The sequence below is a fragment of the Mytilus trossulus genome, chromosome 2 (assembly GCF_036588685.1).
Source record: "Mytilus trossulus isolate FHL-02 chromosome 2, PNRI_Mtr1.1.1.hap1, whole genome shotgun sequence".
NCBI lineage: Eukaryota > Metazoa > Mollusca > Bivalvia > Mytilida > Mytilidae > Mytilus > Mytilus trossulus.
The window spans coordinates 26,619,172-26,630,329 of NC_086374.1; the positions used below are offsets into that span (position 1 = coordinate 26,619,172).

The 11,158-nt window shown below is 31.6% G+C and overlaps 1 protein-coding gene across 1 annotated transcript; it reads left to right on the forward strand.

Annotated features, from left to right (window-relative positions):
* Positions 1-1,062: 1,062 nt before the first annotated feature.
* Positions 1,063-10,181, forward strand: LOC134705004 (dipeptidase 1-like). Its single transcript, XM_063563777.1, has 10 exons — positions 1,063-1,568; positions 3,205-3,361; positions 4,654-4,786; positions 5,183-5,333; positions 5,812-5,881; positions 6,920-7,096; positions 7,570-7,654; positions 8,383-8,458; positions 9,161-9,296; positions 9,716-10,181. The coding sequence occupies exons 1-10, from the start codon at positions 1,282-1,284 to the stop codon at positions 9,776-9,778; spliced, it is 1,335 nt and encodes a 444-aa protein (XP_063419847.1). The 5' UTR covers positions 1,063-1,281; the 3' UTR covers positions 9,779-10,181.
* The last annotated feature ends 977 nt before the right edge of the window (positions 10,182-11,158 follow it).

Below are 11,158 nucleotides of genomic sequence, written 5' to 3' on the forward strand. Positions count from 1 at the left end.
TTGTATTAAATACCTCAAAAGGAAGGTTGGGAATGATTTTGGGGATGCTAGTCCCTATCATTTTGTAATTAGGTGTCCAAAAGGGACCAAAAACAAGCATTTTTCTCCTTTCAGGATATCAACTTGTGTATAAGCATTTCAATTGCTCTGAAATTGTACTAGCAATCTTTAATACCACAGGTATAAGGTTTGAATTGACTTTGGGGGTTATTGTCCCAAATGTGAAGGAATTTGGGACCAAAAAGGGCCAAAATAAGCATTTTTTTTTAGTTTCAGTCAATAACTTGTGTATAAATCTCTGAAATTATAAAATGTTAAAATGTACTTTTATATTATGTTTTATGTATTTCTCGGTCTTAAGTGTTTTTACATTTATTTGAACTGTATTCTTGTCATGCAATGTTGTCATTTTAGCTGTATTTTTTACATTGCCATAAAGAGCAGAGGTTTGGCTAGCCACACAATCAGGTTCAGCCCACCATTTTTTTTCTTAAAATTAAATGTCCTATATCAAGTCATGAATATGGCAGTTGTTATCTTAAAGTTAGTTTCTATGAATGTTGTATTGTTGTTTGTTTTTTGTTGCACGTCTGCGTTCTGTTATTTCGTTGTTTTCTTCTTATAGTTGATGTGCTTTCCTCGATTTTAGTTTGTTACCCTGATTTGTTTTTTTCTAATTTGATTAATGACTTTTTAACAGTGGTATACTACTGGTGCCTTTTTTCTCTGATAGTCAAAATAAACTACCGTTCATTAAAAAAAAATTAAGGTCTTCACCAATTTCACCAATTCACCAATTGAAAGGCTTAGGTATAAAGTATTGATTTGAAAGAGTTCGTGAAAACAAGAGGAATATAGTTTCCGTTTTAAGTTCCTTGAGTCATGAAAATCTGCTTGAATAATTTCATTGACGGCAGAATTAGTATGTTCCATCCGTACATGTAAAATTGATAACTTCGTGAAATTAATAGGTAACACGATGCAAAAAAGTTGAATTTTTAAGAAGACAGGTGCCTATACAAAAAAAATATGAATAACAAAAATACTACACTACAACGGAAAGTCCTTTATAAAATAGCAAAATCAAAAACTCTAACATCTAACGAATGGAAACCAACTGTCACTTTCCTGACTTGGTACAGGCATCTCCTTCTGTACACAGTTAACTAACCTATATGAAATATATTTCAGTCGAATTTGTTATTATCTAAAGACATATGTAAACTGATAACGATTATCTATTGAGTTAAATAGTTGCATCACTAACAAACACATGAAAAGATGGAGATCTTCCACAACAGTAGCGTGGTCCGAAATAAAACATTGTTCATAATAGGAATAAGCGTCCTTTGTGTTGTAGTAGCATTGTCAGTAGCAGTAGGTGTTTTGGCTAATAAATCAACGGAAGTAGTGTACAAAGAGACAGAAAGAACAGAGACGTCACCTACTGGACGACAAAGGACAACCCAGCTGACATCGTGTCAGAAGTGTACCAAAAACACAAAAGCACAAAATCCGAATTTAGAATATGCCAAATGTATTTTGGATCATTATCCACTTGTAGATGGGTGAGTGTTAATAAACATGTAACAGTGAACATTAAATAACCAAAATACCGAATTCAGAGGGAAACTGAAATCGGAAAGTCCTATATCAATTGGTAAAATCAAAAGTTCCAACACATGAAACAGATGGAAAACAACTGTAATATTAGTTTAAACATATTAATTGATATCGGACTTGGAAACAAGTCAAGTCATTACAACTTATATCAACCCCTTTCCACTTTGCAGGTGCGAGTGTTGCCTATTCCTGACTTGGGCCAGGCATTTCCTTTATGTAGAAGATGGTATATTTTACCGCTAACTCACTTGTATGACAGTCTCATACAGTTTCATTCAATTGATAACAATGTGTGAAAATATGCCAGATATACTTACTTGAGGTGTGTTATGAAGATTGAAGCTGTTAATTTTCTACTTGATAATATTTATGTACGTTTCGACAACAAGTGTATCGATAGATTGTAGGTATTTTGATGGACACTGATATCATTTTGTTTTTGTACAGTAATGAATTACAGTTTGTGACCAAACTCAGTAAAGACCCTGAATTGTATATAACTAATTAACTCAACAGCACTTGTCGTTACCTTGATGATATTTTTTATAAGAATTTTCAAAATTTAAAACCAAAAGTTACCAAAAGGAAATTGCAGGAAAAAATTCAAACCAAAAACGCTTATAACAGTCCTAGATTAAGATATGGTAGTTTTACAAGGGAATCTCCACACAAAAATTCTGACAATAGTTATCAAAGGTACCACGATTATAATTTTGTACGTCAGACGGACTTAACGTCTACATAAGACTCATCAGTGACGCTCATATCAAAATAGTTATCAAGCCAAACTAGTACAAAGTTGAAAAGCTTTTAGGTTCCAAAATTCAAAAAAGTTGTGCCAAATACGGCTATGGTGATCTAAGCCTGGGATAGGAAAATAATTGTTTTTTCGAAATATTTCAAAGTTTTGTAAACAGGTAATTTTATTAAAAATTGCCACATAATTGATATTCATGTCAACACCGAAGTGCTGACTACTGGTCTGACAAAACGTCCACCAGCAGTGGCATCGACCCAGAGATGTAAATAGCAAAAGGGACGATTTTTCGTTCCCTATTGTTAATTTTCCTTTTTTGGTGGTTATGTTCCTATGGCATTTTAATCAAATTCTTCCATAGCTATACGGATTTTCTTATATAGATTAATTGTTCCGGTTGAAAACTTTTTTTCGAATGTGATAGCACATCCTCATTTTACAGAGATTTTGTCAACCGTGGCCGGACTTTTTAAAACGATCCTGGTAAACTTATTGATATTTTTTTCGTAATTTCATTGTAAAAGGTTACCAATTCACAACTGTAATTAGATCTCTTAATATTGTTTTATTGGTAGTAATCTTGATTATGTTATCAATAAAGTAAAAGCAAACTAAATATTATTCTTTTATACATATACACTTTCATAGATCTACAATCTGTCGATTACTGTATCGTGGCATTGCACAAGGTCATGTTTTTCTCTGAATTTGCATCAGTTTATGTGTTAATTTATATATTCAAAGAAACCTAACTAATCCTAGTAAGGTTAACATTTCATTTTAAAAGATTTTATTTGATAACTATATATTTGTGTGTTTTTTAGCCATAATGATCTGTCGTACGAGTTTTACGCGAATGTTGATAACAAGGTGTACTCGGTTGATTTTAGTCAAGATCTGAGGAAACAATATAATGCAAACCAAACAACTTATACACATACTGACATACCTCGTCTCCGAGAAGGGAAATTATCGGCACAGGTAACTTATATAGTAACTATGAACAAAACAATTATTTACACATAGTATAAATGATATGTTTTATAATGACTAAATAATCAAATTATAAGTCGGGTATCTATGATAAGGTTAACAACCTCTGTGCTGATCCAACTGGACGCCCCAGGGGGGTAACACCAACCCAGAAGTCAGCAATTTTGTGTTGATATGAGTTTTATTTATAGGTTCATTTTCTTCATTTTTTTTTATTAACTTGATGTTGAATTATAGGGAACAAAACGATTTGACACACCTTTTTTATATATTCCTTCGACTACGTATTTTATTAGGCCTTACAACATTTTTAAATAGTAAAATAACAAAAATACCGAAGCCCAACTTAAAGTTAAAACGGAATGTCATTTATCAAATGACAAATTCCCAAAGCTTAAACACATCAAACGAATGAAAAACAACTGTCTTATTCGTGACTTGGTACAATAGTTATCAAAGGTACCAGAATTAAATTAAGTACGCCAGACGCGCGTTCCGTCTACATAAGACTCATCAGTGACGCTCATATCAAAATAGTTAAAGTCAAATACATACATACAAAGTTGAACAGCATTGAGGATCTAAAATTCCAAAAAGTTGTACCAAATACGGCTAAGATAATCTATGCCTGGGATAAGAAAATCCTTAGTTTTTCGAAAAGTTCAAAGTCTTGTAAACAGGAAATTAATATAAATGACCACACGCTTGATATTCATGTCAACACCGAAGTGCTGACTACTGGGCTGGTAATACCCTCAGGTACGAAACGTCCACCAGCAGAGGCATCGACCCAGTTGTGTAAATGATTATCAAAGGTACCAGTAATATAATTTAGTACGGCAGACGTGCGTTTCGTCTACATAAGACTCATCAGTGACGCTCATATCAAAATAGTTATAAAGCTAAACACATATAAAATGTCGAAAATGGTGAATAAAACTGGTTTATTTGGTAGTTAAACCCCTCTCACTCGAATGACAGTCGCATTAAAAATTATTATATTGACAACATTGTGTGAGCAATCCTAACAGTCATAAGAGGTAAAATTGTCAAAAAGTGGGGTTCAGCAATCAGCATCTTGTAATAATCTTAATCACTTTATCTTAAGGAATAGATCTGTAAATAAGTAAGAATTTCTGCAACTGAATTGTACAGCAATAATATATTTTTCTCTTGCACTATTGTTTCATGACAAAGACATAGTTGAAAAGTGACACTGTTTATTGAATGAAGTAGTATAGTCTTAGTTACATAAGTTGTAGGTTTTTTTACGTTTTTAGTTCTGGTCAATATTCGTCTCTTGTACAACACAACATCATAATGCAGTACAAAGAACATTGGAACAAATCGATGTCATTAAGAAACTAAACAATAAATATCCGAGTTTCCTTAAATTTGTCACTTCTGCTGATGGTAAGAAAACGTTTACACTTCTTTTTCGCATTTTTTTTTTTTATGTAAATTTGTAAACATGTAACCTCCAATGCAATCGTTTACAAAAACATGTGACCTCCGAAGCAACCGTTTACAAAAACATGTGACCTCCGATGCAACCGTTTACAAAAACATGTGACCTCCGATTCAACTGTTTAAAAAAAATTTGACTTCCGATGCAACCGTTTACAAAAACATGTGTAAAGTTAGCAGTGTTTTTTTTTTAAATAAAAATGTCTTCAAATGAAATAATAAGCAGCGAAAATATGCAGATTTGTTATTAAATGTTTTAATGTGTTTTCTATAAGTGTTATATTATTTTACAGATACATAGTTGAAAATTAATATAATAAGACTATTTTTAATTCAACAAAGGAATACAGAGAGCTTTCGATGAAGGAAAGTTTGCCAGTTTGATGGGACTGGAGGGCGGTCATGCTATCAATAGCAGTCTTGCAACACTACGGATGTTCTATGACTTGGGTATACGATATATGACGCTAACTCATAACTGTAATCCACCTTGGTAAGCTTTTATATTTCTTTGTCTGTAATATTTAACTAACTCTAGTGCAGTATTTTTTCTGCATTTCATTGTAATGCTTGTAAAATCAGGTCGTACATTAAACAAAACGTGTTCAAGCCGTGTAAAATATTCTTGAAATATCTAAACATCAACTACAAAGTTATTTCCATCAGACGCTGTTGTTCGGAAATGCCTTTCTTAAGTTAGGAATTAAAATTGTTCGCATCATCGTCAAAAAGACTTATCGATACTACCAAATATTATCATTATTCAGTATTATCTTGTAGATATTGAGTCTTTGATAAAATGTGCAATCGTTTGCAGTTTCAAAACTAAAGTATTGATTTCCTTACAAATGAATATAATGACAACTATCTCTTGATAGTATGCTTTGCCAAAGTTACTGTACATATTTAACATTATATTGAATGTACATGTTTCTGATATAGTTCATTTTCTGAAATAATATTGCGTTTAGGGCAGACAGTCATATAGTAGATAGAAATGCTTCTATACCAAAGCACAATGGATTGACCAAATTTGGAAAGGTACGTACATTTTGAAATTTGTGTACTGGTTGAATATCCTTTCACCACATTGCAATAGTATGTTGTTGTTGTGATTTTTCATCATTCTGGTAGATGATTAGTTGAGAACCTTGTAGCGATAGCAGTTTGGAAAAATCTTATCCAAGCATAACGAATTCGTTTTGAATTCCATTCATGAATTTTTTACTTTGTAGAATTATTTTTTTAACTGAATTGGTTTAAAGGATATTGCTAATTATTATAGAATTTTGCTATTGTCATTTGTCAGTTTGTGTTAATAATAAATGTTTCGATGTTCCATACGGCATGATCGTTGTTAAATAGAGTAATAATTCTCTCATCCCATGTCCTCTACTTGGCCGGGGGAAAACGATTATCGTTACCTTATCAGAACATGGAGTAAAAAATCTTGTACATTTCAAATTTGTGATCCTCTTTACGGTTTCACCAACCCAGTGTAGTCAGTACATCACTGTTGACATAAATGTCAATTACCAATATATGGTCATTTTTATAAATTTCCTGTTTACAAAAGTGTGAATTTTTCGAAATGCTAAGTATTTTATAATCCCAGGCAGAGAATACCTTAGTCGTATTTGGAACACCTTTTTGAAATTTTGGGTCCTCAATGCTCTTCAACTTTGGACTTTATAAATATTTTGATCTGTGCGTTACTGATGAGTTTTCTGTAGATGAAACGCGCGTTTAGCGTATTAAATTATAAGCCTGGTACCTTTGACACCTATTTACTATTGTTGTCAATGACCTGAATTGCTATTCAACGTGACTACAATTGTATATACACACATATTTATACATATGAATCAAATTAGATGAGGGATATATATAAACTAGACAAAAACAAAAATGAAAACACAAAAAAATCACCCAAAGACACTCGATATTAAGCAGTTCCTTTCATGCTATGTTGAAGCATGGTTGAAGTATTTTTTTTTGTTTTGATTTGTACTACTTATTGAAATAAATAACTTTGTAATACAATAACATATGTATATATGGTCACTATTTTAATTCTAGACTGTGGTGAAGGAAATGAACAGGTTAGGAATGTTAGTTGATTTGTCTCATGTTTCTAAGAAAACAATGAAGGATGCCATTTCCGTGTCACGTGCTCCGGTCATCTTCAGTCACAGCTCCGCTTACAGTCTTTGTAATGCAACTAGAAATGTGCAGGACGATGTCCTTTCTCTAGTGGTCAGTAAAATTGGTCTATAACAATAACTCATTGAGTATGTTTTAACACCTAGTCTACCTTTATCTATTCGCTCCATGTTACTAAAACTAGCGAACCACATGACAATATGTATACACATTGTTTAAGTTTTTAATACTTTCCTTCCAACATTGTACAAAATAGTGTTTTTATTTAACTTAGTCAAAAGAAAGAATTTCGAGACAATATCAGTTGGCAAGTTGACATTGCAGAAACTAACAATCACACTTAGATTAAAATTACCAGCTTAAAACGGATGCTAAGGTAATTCGTTTATGAAACAACTATATATATATATGGATTTTCTAATCAACGCTAGCCCATGTTAATCCGGAAAAGAAAATGAAGCTTTCATGCTAAGTTTCTGAAGTCTAGAGAGAAAAAAAATTATTATTTTTAAGGATATAGTGTTTTAATTCAACAGTTATCATTCTTTAACGTTGTTTATTTTTAGAAAGAAAATGATGGAATAGTCATGGTTAACTTTTATCCTTATTTTGTAAGCTGTAAAGAAGTTGCCACTATATCCCAAGTTGTGGGTACGTTTCAAATAGATTTTTTGGCATGTTTACATTTAACAATGAAAATAAACTCATCATAGATAGATAGAAATCTATATACGTATACTTGAACATATCTTTTCAAATGTAGAAAAACCAATCAAAACTAAAAGAAAACAAAATTCACATCACCTTATTCTTTCAATTTAAAAAATATTATTTTATTCATTATTTTTCAATAATTAAAGATATAAAAACCTTAAAAATGTGAAGTAAATAATCATCTAGCACCTAACTCAATTATCAACAAGTGTTTGTGCATTTAATGTTAATCAGTTCACTGAGGGGCTGTTTGTTTTTTCGGTATGTATGTCCGCTCGTTTATTTGTCTGTCCATTCGTTCGTTCGTTCCTTCGTTCGTCCGTTCGTCCCGCTTCCGGTTAAGATTTTGGTTAACGTGCTTTGGACAAAATAGTTTTGACGAAGTCAAATTAATATGAAACTTAGTACACATGTTCCTTGTGATATTATCTTACTAATTTCGAGGCCAAATCAGAGTTCTAATATGATTTTTTTTTTTTATCCAAATGTTACAGTCCACTGAACATAGTAAAAGATAGCACGAGTGGGGCATCCGGGTACTTTGAATGCATTCTTGTTTTTAATGTAAATATGTGACTGGAATAGCTTTTAAGGGAATATGGTCAATGTTCGTATGTGTGTCATTTCTGTCTTTTTTTTCCCTTGTTTACCATGTATTCTTTTAGATCATATTCAACACATAAAGAAGAACATTGGTGTCGATCATGTTGGGATTGGTAGTGACTTTGACGGTATAGAAATGTGAGTACAAACTTTTAAAATTTTTACGATGTTAAACAATTGACAATCAATTGATATTTTTCTCACTGGTTCACAAATTTTATTTAAAAATCTATAAAACTGCAAAATAAAAGTAATCTCTGCCCTTCACCTTGGTGGTATTTGAAAAGTAACCTATTTATATTTTGATATATATTTTTTTATATTTAACACAAGTAAGCAGTGACCCAAACCCACGTTTTGCGTACCATTGACAATTACCTCTATCTTGAAAGTGAAGGCCCATAATTGTAGTTATTGCCCTTTAATGACGATTGCTTACCAATTGTTGCGTATTTGACCTTTTTCTATGAAATGTGTTTTGTCAAAAATTTAAAGTTGGAACATTCTCATTTTCACAGAATTTGGGGTTGTGTTTACGATTTAAAAATGTTGTGTCATTTTTTTACTGTTTTCAAATACCTTTATAAGATATTATATGCTGTAAATAAATACTCAAAAGAAATTGATGGAGGTGATGCGTTTCTTTTGTTTTAAAAATATAGTTATATAAAAAGGCACTCTAAATTGAAATTAAGAATCCTGTTTAAATATTGTACGATTTTAATTTTGACCCTGTTATTTTCCTCCAAATATTGAAACGCAACTTATGTTGTAGAAACTTTACAATGTCAACGCATTTCGATTATGACTTTTAACAATTTTCGAATTTCCGTCCATTAGAGTACCTAAAGGTTTAGAAGACGTATCAAAGTACCCGTATCTGTTTGCGGAATTGGTAAAAAGAAACTGGACTGAGGAAGAATTGGGCAAACTATCCGGCTTAAACCTCATAAGAGTTTTAAAAAGGACGGAAGAGGTTGGTACATTTAAACTATTGTTTTTTTAAGAATTATATAGAAAATAAAAAAAAACATTCAAAAATCATTGTCAAGTGAATTGATTATAGCAGGATCTGTTTACAGTCCTAAATGTCTGAAAAACTTATAAAAAAAAATGCTGAATAATAATTTGATACGCGTTTTGTCTCTTCCAGACTTGTCAGTGACAATTGTGTCAAAATAGTTTAAAGGCCAAAATAGTTTGAAGGCCAAATTAATCATGATAAGATAGCAATTAAAAAAATATCCCAATATGTGTTTTACGCAGCATCAGCGCAAAAACTTCAAACAGCAGTGGCCTCGAAACAGGGGTAGCTTAAATTCATCAAAGATACCAGGCTTATAATTGTTTCACCAGAAGCATTTCGGTTTTTTATTTAATTTGTCTGTTTTGCAGGTGAGAGATGCACTAAAGTTCGAACAGCCACATGAAGATCTCTTACAAGAAACTGACAACTAGCGTCAATTATCAGTAATTGACACTTTATCAATTAATAAACTTATATATTGTGGATTCTCATTTACCAAACCATTTGGATCAAAATGCATCAATTGAAATATCTGCATTTACAAGAACACATGTAACATAAATACCTTATGGATTGGTGTCATTTATTTAACAAGTAAGGAGCGAGTATATATGTTTTTTTAAGATAAAAAGAGAAAATATTCCTCTTACAAGTATAAAGTGAAGAAAAAGTTTCTAGATTGTCAAAAATGAAAGGGATACTAATGAAAGAAAAAAATTATATACAGTAACAGAATTGACATGTCATATACTTTATATATATTAACTGCATATGATAACATTAGCTTAAACATGTATATAATAATAAAAGGTCTATATAGAAGACCAGAAACGATATGTCGCATAACTTATAAATACTTACTTTATATTAGCATATTCATATATAAACGAGTCTAAATTGAAAACTGCGTTCACACCTATGATTGCGTTGGATAAAACCGCAATTTTTATACGTGTGCATGTAAATCAAATTCGTTGTAGAAAGGGCTAAAAACAGCACAAACAACATTTTCCGAAAGACCAAAAAAAGTGAAAAAGTATATTAAAAGAAAACGCATATGACAAACATGTCGAATAACTGATGTTCTTTAACCCTGCTGACTGCCATTGCCGATTGCCAAATAAAATTGATCACAAGATGTAACAAAATGGATCTTAATATAAATTTCATACTAAACAGAAAAAAAATTTAAATTGTGGCCACGATGTTATGCCACAAGCATACGGTGCCAATATTTTTTTAGTAAACCAAATCCGGATTTCGACAATAAATGTCTCTTCAGTGATGTTAGTGATCGAAACGGTATTTGGAAGACCATATAAAAAGTACCCTCATTTTTGAATTTTACGAGTCAATATAGGATGAACGGATCATATAAACCGGAGTGAAAATATGATACAAGCCCAAACGAAAAAATATAAACGAGTCTAAAATGTAAAGTACGTTTAAACCTATGATAACGTTGGATAGGAACCGCAATTTTTATACGTGTGCATGTTAAACAAATTTCGTTGTAGAAGGGTCTAAAAACAGCACAAATAACATTTTCCAAAAGACCAAAAAATTGAAAAAGTATATTTAAACAAAACGCATTTGAACAACTGATGTTCTTTTACCCTGCTGACTGCCATTGGCGATTACAAAATAAAATTGATCACAAGATGTAACAAAATGGATCTTAATATAAATTTAATACTAAACAGATTTTTTTTTAACTTGTGGCCACGATGTTGTGCCACAAACATATATATATATATATATATTCATGATGTTGGCTGTTTCATTTGATTATCATAAATGAAGAATTCCAG

Excerpts from the sequence above, each read along its gene's own strand:
- LOC134705004 (XM_063563777.1), top strand. The coding sequence starts at position 1,282 with ATGGAGATCTTCCACAACAGTAGCGTGGTCCGAAATAAAACATTGTTC. Across the intron at positions 7,097-7,569 it reads ACGATGTCCTTTCTCTAGTG|AAAGAAAATGATGGAATAGT; the intron begins GTCAGTAAAATT and ends GTTTATTTTTAG. Across the intron at positions 7,655-8,382 it reads CACTATATCCCAAGTTGTGG|ATCATATTCAACACATAAAG; the intron begins GTACGTTTCAAA and ends GTATTCTTTTAG.